The 11439-nt window shown below is 47.1% G+C and overlaps 2 protein-coding genes across 2 annotated transcripts; one reads left to right on the top strand and one right to left on the bottom strand.

Annotated features, from left to right (window-relative positions):
• The first annotated feature begins 114 nt into the window (after nucleotides 1-114).
• Nucleotides 115-7028, top strand: arg2 (arginase 2). The gene is made up of 8 exons (XM_060052871.1): nucleotides 115-581; nucleotides 703-775; nucleotides 2789-2963; nucleotides 3298-3457; nucleotides 4209-4303; nucleotides 4673-4777; nucleotides 5169-5305; nucleotides 6146-7028. The coding sequence occupies exons 1-8, from the start codon at nucleotides 468-470 to the stop codon at nucleotides 6334-6336; spliced, it is 1050 nt and encodes a 349-aa protein (XP_059908854.1). The 5' UTR covers nucleotides 115-467; the 3' UTR covers nucleotides 6337-7028.
• vti1b (vesicle transport through interaction with t-SNAREs 1B) lies at nucleotides 6415-11176 on the bottom strand. Its single transcript, XM_060052875.1, has 6 exons — nucleotides 10897-11176; nucleotides 10732-10790; nucleotides 10343-10540; nucleotides 9283-9456; nucleotides 8802-8863; nucleotides 6415-8466 (listed from the first exon to the last, which is right to left on the bottom strand). The coding sequence occupies exons 1-6, from the start codon at nucleotides 10991-10993 to the stop codon at nucleotides 8376-8378; spliced, it is 681 nt and encodes a 226-aa protein (XP_059908858.1). The 5' UTR covers nucleotides 10994-11176; the 3' UTR covers nucleotides 6415-8375.
• Between the last annotated feature and the right edge of the window lie 263 nt (nucleotides 11177-11439).

Below are 11439 nucleotides of genomic sequence, written 5' to 3'. Positions count from 1 at the left end.
CGCACACCGCATCGAACAAACCCTCTTATTTCCCCCTTTCCCATTGGTCCGAGCGAATGGGTGTGACTCGACGTAGGCCTTCTCAGATAATGCGACTCGTGAAACTGAAAATAAGGCATTTAAATCAACGTATTTTTTTGTAGTTGTCAATAGCGTCCATTACGAATAGGATTGTGTTAAAATATTGTTTAATCTTGATTTTTTTCTCATTCCTCGCGTGTCCCGTGGATGTGGACGTTGAAGTGATGATCTCGGGTTGTTTCATCAGCTCCTGAATATTAATTAGGCTCGGCAATGCAGCACAATAAGAGGCAGTGCCGAGACACCAGACAGTCATACCCCGCCAGACACAGCATCCTGCCGCTGCAAGCTCAAACCCTTCTTACATCATCCTCTCGCCTACCAGATCTTACTTTGACTTTTTATTTAACAGAAGTGACACTGAGCTGATTTAAAAGTATAGAAAAATGGCATTGAGAAGATCTTTATTTTGTCTTTTGAAAACTCAACTGAAGCACAATTGCCAGCAGAGCAGAGCTCAGTCAGTGGCGGTCATCGGCGCCCCGTTCTCCAAAGGACAGGTAGTTATACTTTGGTTCTCGTTTAAGGAACACCGCGTTGTGAGCTCATACTGCTGACATGGATGACAAGACTACACACGCGGTTGGCTAACATCTCTATTTCATGTCTCCTCGTTAACAGAAACGGAGAGGAGTGGAACACGGACCCAAATTCATCAGAGATGCGGGACTTCTGGAGAGGCTCTCAAATTTAGGTGAGCGAGTTGGAAACAGACCGGAGCCATGCCGGATGAAAGAGTTCTGTGTCCAGGGGTAGCGCGTGCGCCGGAGCGATGGGGGCTCCCCTTCCTCTCTCGCGGTACACTTGGTGGGGATATAGATCTGCTTTTACTGCTCCGTATCGTAATCATGTACCGTCTCGTTGCGTGTGTCGTCCGGTGGGTCTCAGAAGGAGCGGGGTTGAGGACCCCATGTGCCGGGTACGGTGTCTCCTTCGTGACGTGTCCGCGGCCCAGAAAGAATGCGGAACGACGCGGTCTCATTCTTTCCGTCCGCACTGGCGTCACTGCGTTTCATCTTCGGTTTCCGCCGACACTTTTGAACACAGACGGTCATTAAACCGGACCGAGTTCGAATGAATTTGAAAGGGTTCTGTGGAAAAAAAACCAAATGGTAATGGAAAATTCCAGACGACCCAGGGATGCGACGGAATGTTAAACCCGCCTAACACTAGGTATCCTATCCCGCGTTTCTAATCAACATTATGAGTCAACAAATGTTGCTGATGACGTTCAATCACACAGACAAATAGTTTTCTGTAGCAGAGAAAAAAAAACGGAACAAATCGAGTCGATGTTTATGCAAGTCATTTTCTGGAAATGGGTTACAGCGTCCGTGTTACGCTACAACCCTACACCCCCCCCCCCCCCCCCCCCCCCGTCCATCACTTTCATGTCAGGCCACTTGGCACTTGAGCCCAGGCTAGGGCAACCTTGAATGATCCCACCATTCACCAGAGGACGTCCTCGATTATCAAAGGACTTGGTTTAATCTGAATAATTTGTAATTAGTAGGCCTATACATATTCTGTCAGAGTCGAGGATCGACTCCTGACTGCACGAATGATACATGGCTAACTTTACAACATGCAACAACTTTCAATATAGAGAGGAAGGCAGCTGTCTTGATATAGGTACCACCAGGTACAATCATTTGATATTTTCATCAGTATTAATATCTCCACAAACAAAGAAAGTATTATGATGAACGGCCCCTGCTAATCGGTCCTTTTCAAATCTCTGAGGATATCATGTTTGAGGTTAATACATAAATGTTGTTTCGTGTTATAAATATAGAATACGGTCCCATTTTGCATATATGCTAATGATGGCCCCGCCCCCCACAGTGTTTTTCCACAAGTGCCCTCTGTCTATGAACCGCGATGTGTTTATCATCTCACCGGGGCCGGGGGCTATTCCTGGCCCCCCTCCCGGCCCATCTGACACCAGCGGGGCAACATAATACGAGACGAGCCCCCTCAAAACTGTCATACCAACCCTGCGCATTGCCCATTTACCACCCCCCCACCGTCCGATTGTAACTATGTGTCCTCAAGGGTTCACTCTTTGAAAGATGGAGCTTTCTTGGCATTTGATGGTTCATTTTAGTGTTCCGGGCCGAGTTATTTTGAAAAATTTCATCAATTATTACTCTGAAAGCCCTGCTTTTAAGAGAGGGGATGGACAACGCAGGTCTGCGGGAGATTAGTTGACCGATTCCCGTACCGTCTCCCCGGTGACTCGGGAGCACGGAGGGTTCACGAGTCAACGGAACCAGAGGCACTGGGCTGACACTAAGCTAGCTAGCGTCCTAAAACGGCGATATTACTCACCAGGCTAGTACGTATACCCTCTCACAGTTATTTCCGTAGCCGGGAGAGGTGTTAGTACGTGTCCCCGCAGTAAAACAACACCGAGGTACCGTTACGCACCGACCTGGTGAACTCATTAGCCCCGTGTCAGCCCACCTAAGACAGATGCTTGACGCACCATCTACAGTCTAAACGGCCTCTATAGTCAGGACTATATTACACAGCTAACATTAAGATGCATTTAGTAAAACACTCTAAAAATCAACCAATTATTTATGGCCAGTCATGCTGTCCATAAACGGATGAATCAATACATTATTCAGTCAATAAAAAGCTGCGGTGGGATGCTAGGTGCGCAGACGTGTTGACGGGTCCTAACGTGGTGGTTCTCCATCAGACTGTCCGGTGCATGACCTCGGGGACCTGACGTTCCACCACCCGGAGAAGGACGACACCTGCATGCAGGTGCACTTCCCGCGCACCGTAGGGAGAGCCAATAAGCTCCTGGCGGGCGCTGTCAGCAGTGCGGTGGGGGCGGGGCACACCTGCGTGATGCTGGGCGGTGATCACAGGTATTTCACTCCTGCGTTTGTCTAACCCTCTTATTGTATGTTGTACGTCTCTGCAAAATGAGCATTATGAGGCATCTTATCCTAGCTATCTTTGTTGTATACAGGGAATGGGTTAACCTAACAATTGTTAGTGCTTGGCACTTGGTTCTATTAACATCCATACTGCACCGACGGCGACATATTGTTGCATCTTCCTTCTAACAAATGTACTTATTGTAGGTAAAAAAAACGACAATGTTCTTAATTGATTAGTAATGTCTAGCGTTGAAACCCCCACTGCTACGATAGACCTACATGCTCCTGCCTGACCCTAACCCTTGTCTCTCTCTCTCAGCCTGGCTATCGGCTCGGTCGAGGGCCACTCGCGCCAGTGCCCAGACCTGGGCCTCATCTGGGTCGACGCGCACACCGACGTCAACACGCCGGCGACCTCTCCGTCAGGGAACCTCCACGGACAGTCTGTGGCCTTCATGCTCAAAGAGCTGCAGGACAAGGTATTGAGGGCCTTCACACCTTGAGCTAAATGTATATGAACCCCCATAGACTGTGTGAATTAATGTTGAGAAATCAGCGTGCAAGTGATATTGTAGGCGGGCTAAAGACCTTCATACTAAGTAATCATTAATAAAACATTTAAATAAGCTGTATTCCATAAAAAATTGGTACGCAATGTGGTTGCTCTTGCTGCTAACGACAACGCTTATTCACTCGCGTTGTCGTTAGCAGATAAGTGAAATTATAAGATATTGAAAGTATTAATAATAACTAAATAAGTTTTCAATCACGAACCTGGAGACCCTTCAGCGAGCTGACTCATAATGAGCCTAGGGACCACTTAAACAGCCTAGTGACATCTTAACAAGCTTACTGACTGATAACGAGCTTAGTGACCCTTTAACAAGCTGACTCATAACGAGCTGACTCCTAACGACCCTAGTGACCCTTTAACGAGCTGACTGATAACGAGCCTAGTGACCCTTTAACGAGCTGACTCATAACGAGTTGACTCCTAACGAGCCTAGTGACCCTTTAACGAGCTGACTCATAACGAGCTGACTCCTAACGACCCTAGTGACCGTTTAACGAGCTGACTCATAACGAGCTGACTCTAACCGAGCCTAGTGACCCCAGAACCAGCAGATAGCAGTTCTACACTAACATTGCCCGCCCATTGGACCCACCAGCACACCTTCCTACATGGCCTGTATTTACCGTCACATGACCAGATGTTCTCTCTCGTCCCAGATGCCCGACCTGCCAGGCTTCTCGTGGATGAAGCCGTTCCTCTCCTCCAGGGACCTGGTCTACATCGGCCTGAGGGACGTGGACCCCGGAGAATAGTACGTCACAGTGGGGGGACCAGCTGGTGCACACACTACTCAGGGGAACAGATACAGATCACCAACCAAGGACACGCAACAAAAGACCTGCATGGTCACTTACACAAATGGCTTCTTTAGAAAGCTGTGTGGATATTTCCCACTTGTCCTCTTTGATACGACAGCGACGATTACTGGAGTCTCTCTCTCTCTCGCTCTCTCATATTTATATATACCACACAGGGAAGTCACAAACAAAGGCCCCATACCGAAAGTCTCCCCTGAACACGGCAACACACAATCTAATGCGAGTGTGCAGTGCAGTGAGACCTGCAGTGTTGCCTGGCGCCGCTGGCCTCCATGTTAAGCTGTTGTGTTCTCCCCGTTTAGCTACATCCTGAAGACCCTGGGGATCCAGTACTTCTCCATGCGGGACATCGACCGGCTGGGCATCCAGAGGGTCATGGAGGAGACCCTGGACCATCTCCTGGCGAGGTACACTCCGACCCCTTGAGGAATCACTATTCTAGTCCCTCTAAAAGGCTTCATCCTATCCTCTCTATTGTACTTTGTATCCCCTCAGTTCAACTATATTTAATGCTTCATCCTACTCCATTCTACCATTTTCTCTACAATTTTCTCTACTCTATTTCCCTGTATATTCTACTCTATCACGAGCTATATCTATTCTAGTCACTATTATACCATCTATTTCCATCTCTATTCTACTAGGTAATCTATTCCAAGCTCTACTCTTCAGTATTCAGTGAATTAAAGTAGATCAGGATCCTCGCTCCACCAGCGTCAGAAAGCTCTCTGCGGCCACCTTGGTGAATCCAACAACTTTACGTCTGTGGTTGAACCTCCATTTTGTTGTGTGGTGCAGGAGTCAGCGACCCCTCCACCTGAGCTTCGACATCGACGCCTTCGACCCGTCCCTGGCGCCGGCCACGGGCACGCCTGTCAACGGCGGTCTGACCTACAGAGAGGGCATCTATATCACAGAGGAGATCCACAACACAGGTGAACGCGCGCGCACACACACACACACACACACACACACACACACACACACACACACACACACACACACACACACACACACACACACACACACACACACACACACACACACACACACACACACACACACACACACACACACACACACACACACACACACACTTGAATCTTCCCCTGTTCTAATCGTTGAAGTAGACTTTGCACTCTGGGAACAGGGTGTAATTGCCCTCCAGGCGCCGATTATAGGTTAGGTGTAGATAATGAATGCTCTCTCAGGGCAGCGGATGTACATACCTGGTGAAGGGAACACTTTGTTTCCATAATGCCTAGTTGCTCTGAGGCCAGGGGAGCTGAAATCTGGGTGCACGGTTTCCCTTCGTGTTTCGACCAATCACGTCGCTGGAGGCAGGGCTCTTTAGCAGTTTAGTTGCGAAGACAAACTTGGCCCGCAGTCGTCAAATGCAACCAGTTACTGTAAGGTTTTAAATCAACGTCTTGCAGCCTACACATTAAAATCCGCTTCTGAATGCCTCATCCACTGACCATTACACCAAAGTGACCGAAACTAACTTTATGTGGACCCTTGCTACTTTTACAATGACGATGTTAGGTCCAATACCTTTCTAAACTGTATTTATTAAATTATGTAGTCAGTGGAACGTCACTGACCAAGACACTTGGTCACTCAGTCCCTCACAAACGGATTCGAACATAGACTTGAACTCTCTCCTCCGATTGGCTCATTACTGCTGGGCGTTCAGCACCACTGAACCCCCAGCAACTGAAGCGATCCCCAGTGAGCTCACTGACTCTAACCCCAGCCCTGGTGTCCCCGTGCAGGCCTGCTGTCGGCCATGGACCTGGTGGAGGTCAACCCCCTGCAGGGAGCAAGCCGCGCCGCCATGGAGGCGACCGCCGCACTGGCGGTGGACGTCATCGCCTCCTCGCTGGGCCAGTCCCGGGTGGGCTCCCACGTGCGCGTGGACGAGATCCCGTCATCGAAGGAGGACACGGAGCAGCTCCGGCTCTGAGCGGCCGCCGGGAGGAGGAGGAGCGTTGTGGACGCTATCGTTGCCGAGCATTCCTGAATAATTTTTTTCCCGAATAAGATTGGCGCCGACTTAGGGTTGGACGTTTTTGTCGGGGTCTCACTTTGCGTTTTTGATTTTTGTTATTTTCCTCCTCTTTAAGAGTGTTTTTGCGTCTGCTCGTTGGAACTCGGCAGCGAAGGCTGAATCGTGCCCCGTTTCTCACGTAGAAACGCGGTACCGGACTTGGTTGCCACCCTCACATCCGTACTTAAGTTATTTAGGTGTGTGTTCATGTGTTGGATTTAAAGGAAAGTAGTGAACCCCTTTCAAGAAGGCTCAGATGGTGAATTAAGTTCTCCAACTGTATTTCTGGAAGGGAAAGGGACAATGAACGTGTACTTTTTGGCTGTGCCAGTTTGACTTTAATGAAGTGCACAGCTGGACCCCCTGTGGCGACCGTATTTACTTTAGTTTCTACTGATGTACTATTTACAAACTACTTTTGTATTTTGAGAATGAACCTGTGTGTTCGTATACGATGTTCGTAGGGAGTGTTTACTGGTAGTATTAACAACAAATGGTTTGACCACTAAAATCTGTTATTTCTCTTGTTTAATTATGGATGATTAGTTAAACTAATGGAGTAGCTTATGGATATGACCATTGAATGGAAAATAAAGACACTAATGTAATTCCTTCTCCAATTCTTTCTCCATGCCTTGTATCACAATTGACATGGACAATTTGCTTTTATGCATATAGTATGTATTAAAGTAAACAATATAAATATATGTATACACTTGTTTATACTGTACATAGTAAACAAACAACAGAGACAATCTGTACTTCAGACATAACTTAATACCATTAAATATATAGCACAATTTATCTAAACACTCAAGGTACATTCACTAAATGATTGTAAGTAGATTTAGCCATTAACCCGGATAGTCATGAATGACTGCATACCGATTACAGTTTTCCACCTGGCAACGGCGACCAGCAAAACATGTTTTTTTCCTGGGCTCCACACTGGCGTGACGTGATTCGCCAGATGAAGAGGCAGAAAGGCTCAACCTATCAGGACCATGAGGCCTGTGGCCACGCCTACTTCCTGTGAACTCCAGTTGCTTGTGCCAGACGCGGTACTCAAGTGTTTTTACGGCCTTGGCTTGAAAAACTTCCGCTGACCCGAGCTGATAAGAGTTTATTTTTATGGCATTGATGTAAATGAAGCAAAACAACCGTTTATAGTTAGCTCTGATAGTGGTGACCGTTAGCTTTAATACTACACCGAAGACAACAGAAAGAAAACCAAACTGTTTTTTTTCTTTTTACACTTTCATGCGACACAGCCGTTATGGCAGTAACAGCAACCATAGAAACGCAATGTGTTTTGTCATTTTTACAAGAATATTATTATTAGTATTTGTTCACATTAAAATGTTATCTTCACCTGGATCACATTACCCAGGACTAATGGAGTCCTCCTGCCGACTCCCATGGAGTCAGTCCAGCAGCAACGTGCCGACAGAGAGGCAGCATCCAGACGCATCATAAACCTCTCTGCACCAAAAACGGCTGAAAGTGAAACCGTGGGGCTGGTGTTTGCTCTGGATGTGTGAGCCCAAACACATTTCAGCTTAAGAGGCACAGAACCGCCAAGTCCAGATGAAACAGGTCATCTCATCCGGTTTCCTTTAGTGTCCCCAAGTGTGCTTTTGGTTTGGTCCAGTTTCAACAACAGTGTCCGTAACAATAATTCTAAAACTAGTGGTCCACAAGGAGCAGAGGAAGGAATAGAGAACCTCCTCCTAGAGGACAGTTCCGTTCGGCCAGAGTCCACCTTCAACCTCGTCCATCAGTCTCTACGTTCAACTGAGGTGGAGGAGGGGTCAGCGGTGAGGAGTCAGGACAGGGAGGAGGAGAGACAGGCTGCGGTCCCCTGGAGCTGCTTCCTCATCCATCTGTTCCTCCTCCTCCTCCACCTGCTCCTCCTCCTCCTCCACCTGCTCCTCCTCCTCCACCTGCTGCTCCTCTTACCTGAAGAACTTAAGATAGACCACAGCTCCAAGGACGCCCAACTCCATCAGGATGATGACGGCTAGCAGCAGCTTATTGGTCATCAGCCTGAGGACACGAGCCAATCGGAGAAGACAGTTCAAGTCTATGTTAAAATCAGTTAGTCGCTAGGGAGGTGAGGAACTGAGTGACGAGGTGACTTCACGCTGATGTTAGGGTCGGGGAAATTCCAATCACCATTTAATTCAAATACAATTTAGAAATGCAATAGATAAAACCACTAAATTATAATTGTAGCATGGGTCAACGTAAAGTGAGTTTCTGTAACTTCGGTGTAATGGTCATTTGACCACCGAGCGACAAACACATGAGACCACAGGATGGCAGAGAGTAATAAAAGATGTTCATGGAGATGATGATGGAACTGAGGACCCAAGACGTACCTCCGGGACATGGCGCGGAGAATCTTCCGGCTTTTACTGAGATGTTCACCGGTGTTGACCAACTACAAGGTGGAAGACAGAGGCAAAGAAACATCAGACTTACACAATCAAAGTGTTGGGTTTGATACCAAATACCTTCAGCCTCCACCTGTAGGCCTAGAGCATGATGCTCTCCCCATCCTGCTCCTCAGTTACAGTAGGCCTGTGCATTTAATCAAATTTAAATTACAATTTCGATTATTTTTTTTTTGGCCAAAATTATCAAGTTGAAACTATATATATTTTTTGATCATTTCCATTAATTTTATAAGGCATATTTTTTTTATTCATTAAATGTTTTGAAGAAAATTGTTCAGTAACAAAGCGTTTTTTTGGAGAGAAATGCTGAATAAATGCATCGTGTTTTTCAAACTCAAAAATAATCGTGATTTAAATATTGAATATTAAATATTGAATATCTACCACACAGGGGGAGACTCACCCGGTTCCGGCTCCGCTCCAGCTGCTCCCGCTGCCCCCCCAGCTCCTCAATGATCTCCGTGCCGATGTGGTCCGTCTCCGTGGCGATGCGCTGGCTGCGCTCGATGCTCTGGGTGGCGCTGCTCAGAGACTCTTGGCCCTGGAGGAGCAGAGAGCGCTGGGCCTGGAGGTAGGTCTGGAACCAGCGGAGAGGAGAGGGGGACCCCCGGACCACACAGGTGGAGGTGAGGAGCTCTCATTAACGCACTATACTTATATAGTATATACAGTGTGGTCAATGCTAAATGGACTGCATTTATAAAGCGCTTCTTGTGACCAGAGGCCACCCAAAGCTTTACAACATTGCCCAACATTCACCCATTCATACACACATCGATGGCGGTGTCAGCCATGCAAGGCAACAGCCAGCTTGTCGAGAGAAGTTAGGGTACGGTGCCTTGCTCAAGGACACCTCGACACTCGGCTAGGGAGGAGGAGACAGGGATCGAACTAGCAAACATGCGGTTACCAGCCAACCCGCTCTACCTCCCGAGCTACTGCAGGCCCGATGAGGAGCTGCCAGTATACTGATACAGTATATACAGTATGTTATACATATGAAAGCGGGCAGAAAGGGACCAGCTTTGTGGACATATTGCTCTGGTGTGCATTTAGAAAACACAAATAATCTTTTTGATGTTTGCTTGGATTGTTCTAAACATAATTTAGGTAGGCTGATTGGATAACAGTGTCTGAATCGTGAATGACGACCTAGATTAAGGTCCGTTGTTTTTTTGTTTCCCATTAGTTGGTTACATGCAACACCTTGATCTTCCAGTCATTAAAAATTATTCGGTGGTTGGGCTTCAGTTCTGTAGTTCTGTGATATAACCCGATCTCGAAACTAGATATTTTGTAAAAAGTCTGTCAGTTGGAAATCTTTAGAAGAACTTACATTTACCATACTCTGAAACTAACTGAAAACATGAGGAAGGAATGAGACCGACCCAGAACCCTGCCAGCCAGGCAATACAACGCCTGATCTCCGCCTAAAGCCACCAACATAGTCCTGGGTCACTCACGCTTTGCTGATTCTGCGAGGAATAGATGCCCTGGTGACCGCCTTCCGTCGGTCGAGCGGAAGAGCCGATGCCTAGTTCCGAGCTGGCCATCTCTCTCTGCAGCTTGCCAAGGTCTCGGCGGTGGAGCCGCAGCTTGGTGGACATGGCGCTCCTGTAGGCGGCCGGGGCTGTCCGCAGCTCCGCGTCCATGCCTTGCAGCTGCAGGAGGACGAGAGCAAAGACCCCCGTTGATTTCATCATTATGCGCCGACCACTTAAGATGGGAGATCGTCGACCACAACCCAGTATTTACAAATCAACAAAAAGGCTTTCGTAAGCGTAACCATTTGAAACACCAAAGATTTATTCGGTTTGGAGAATACACATTTAGAAGGGGAGTAGCACCCTACCACTTCTTCGGCCTCTCCGTGCCTTTCATCGAATGATCTCTGCAACCTCTTTCTCTCTTCTGTGAAGATGGGAGAAATCGTGCAAAGTTATACATTAAAACAGTAATCCCTGGCTCCCGGTTAACACGGAGTGACATGAGAAGAAGAAGGCCAATGGTCGTTTACCTCCCTGGCATCGCTGTGCTTTATCCGGCAGGAGCCGGAGCTCCTCGTACAGCGAGTTGTAGATCTCGTGCAACTTTTCAAACTCTTCCGATGACATTTTGTCTTCCCTGCAGCAGGCTGACCCTTAAGCAGCTGTTTATCTGAGAATAAAACCGTGTTATAGCGACGGTAAGCGGATAATTATCTTCTAAATCCCCTTTAGGTTCGGGGTTTGTTGACAGATCCTGAGCACCCGAGTCTTTTCCGCATATCGGGTCCTCGTGATCGAGTCACGTGACACGTTGTTGTTACGCGTTTAACTTACGTTAAAAATGTTTTTTTGCGTATGGGTAAAAATAATATGACGGCGTATTTTTTTTATACATTTTAATGACCTCACTCATGTTTTTTAAATGAAAAACATAATATAAATATATATCTTTAAAAACAGCATTTAACAGACAGCTTGTCTCGGTGCTTTGTGGTAGATGTAGGTTACAACCAAATTAAATGTTTTATTTACGTAACATCTCTGAGATTGCGTGAAATACGTTACAATGACAT

This window comes from Gadus macrocephalus, chromosome 5 (genome assembly GCF_031168955.1).
Source record: "Gadus macrocephalus chromosome 5, ASM3116895v1".
NCBI lineage: Eukaryota > Metazoa > Chordata > Actinopteri > Gadiformes > Gadidae > Gadus > Gadus macrocephalus.
This window is presented reverse-complemented; position numbering and strand designations above follow the sequence as displayed.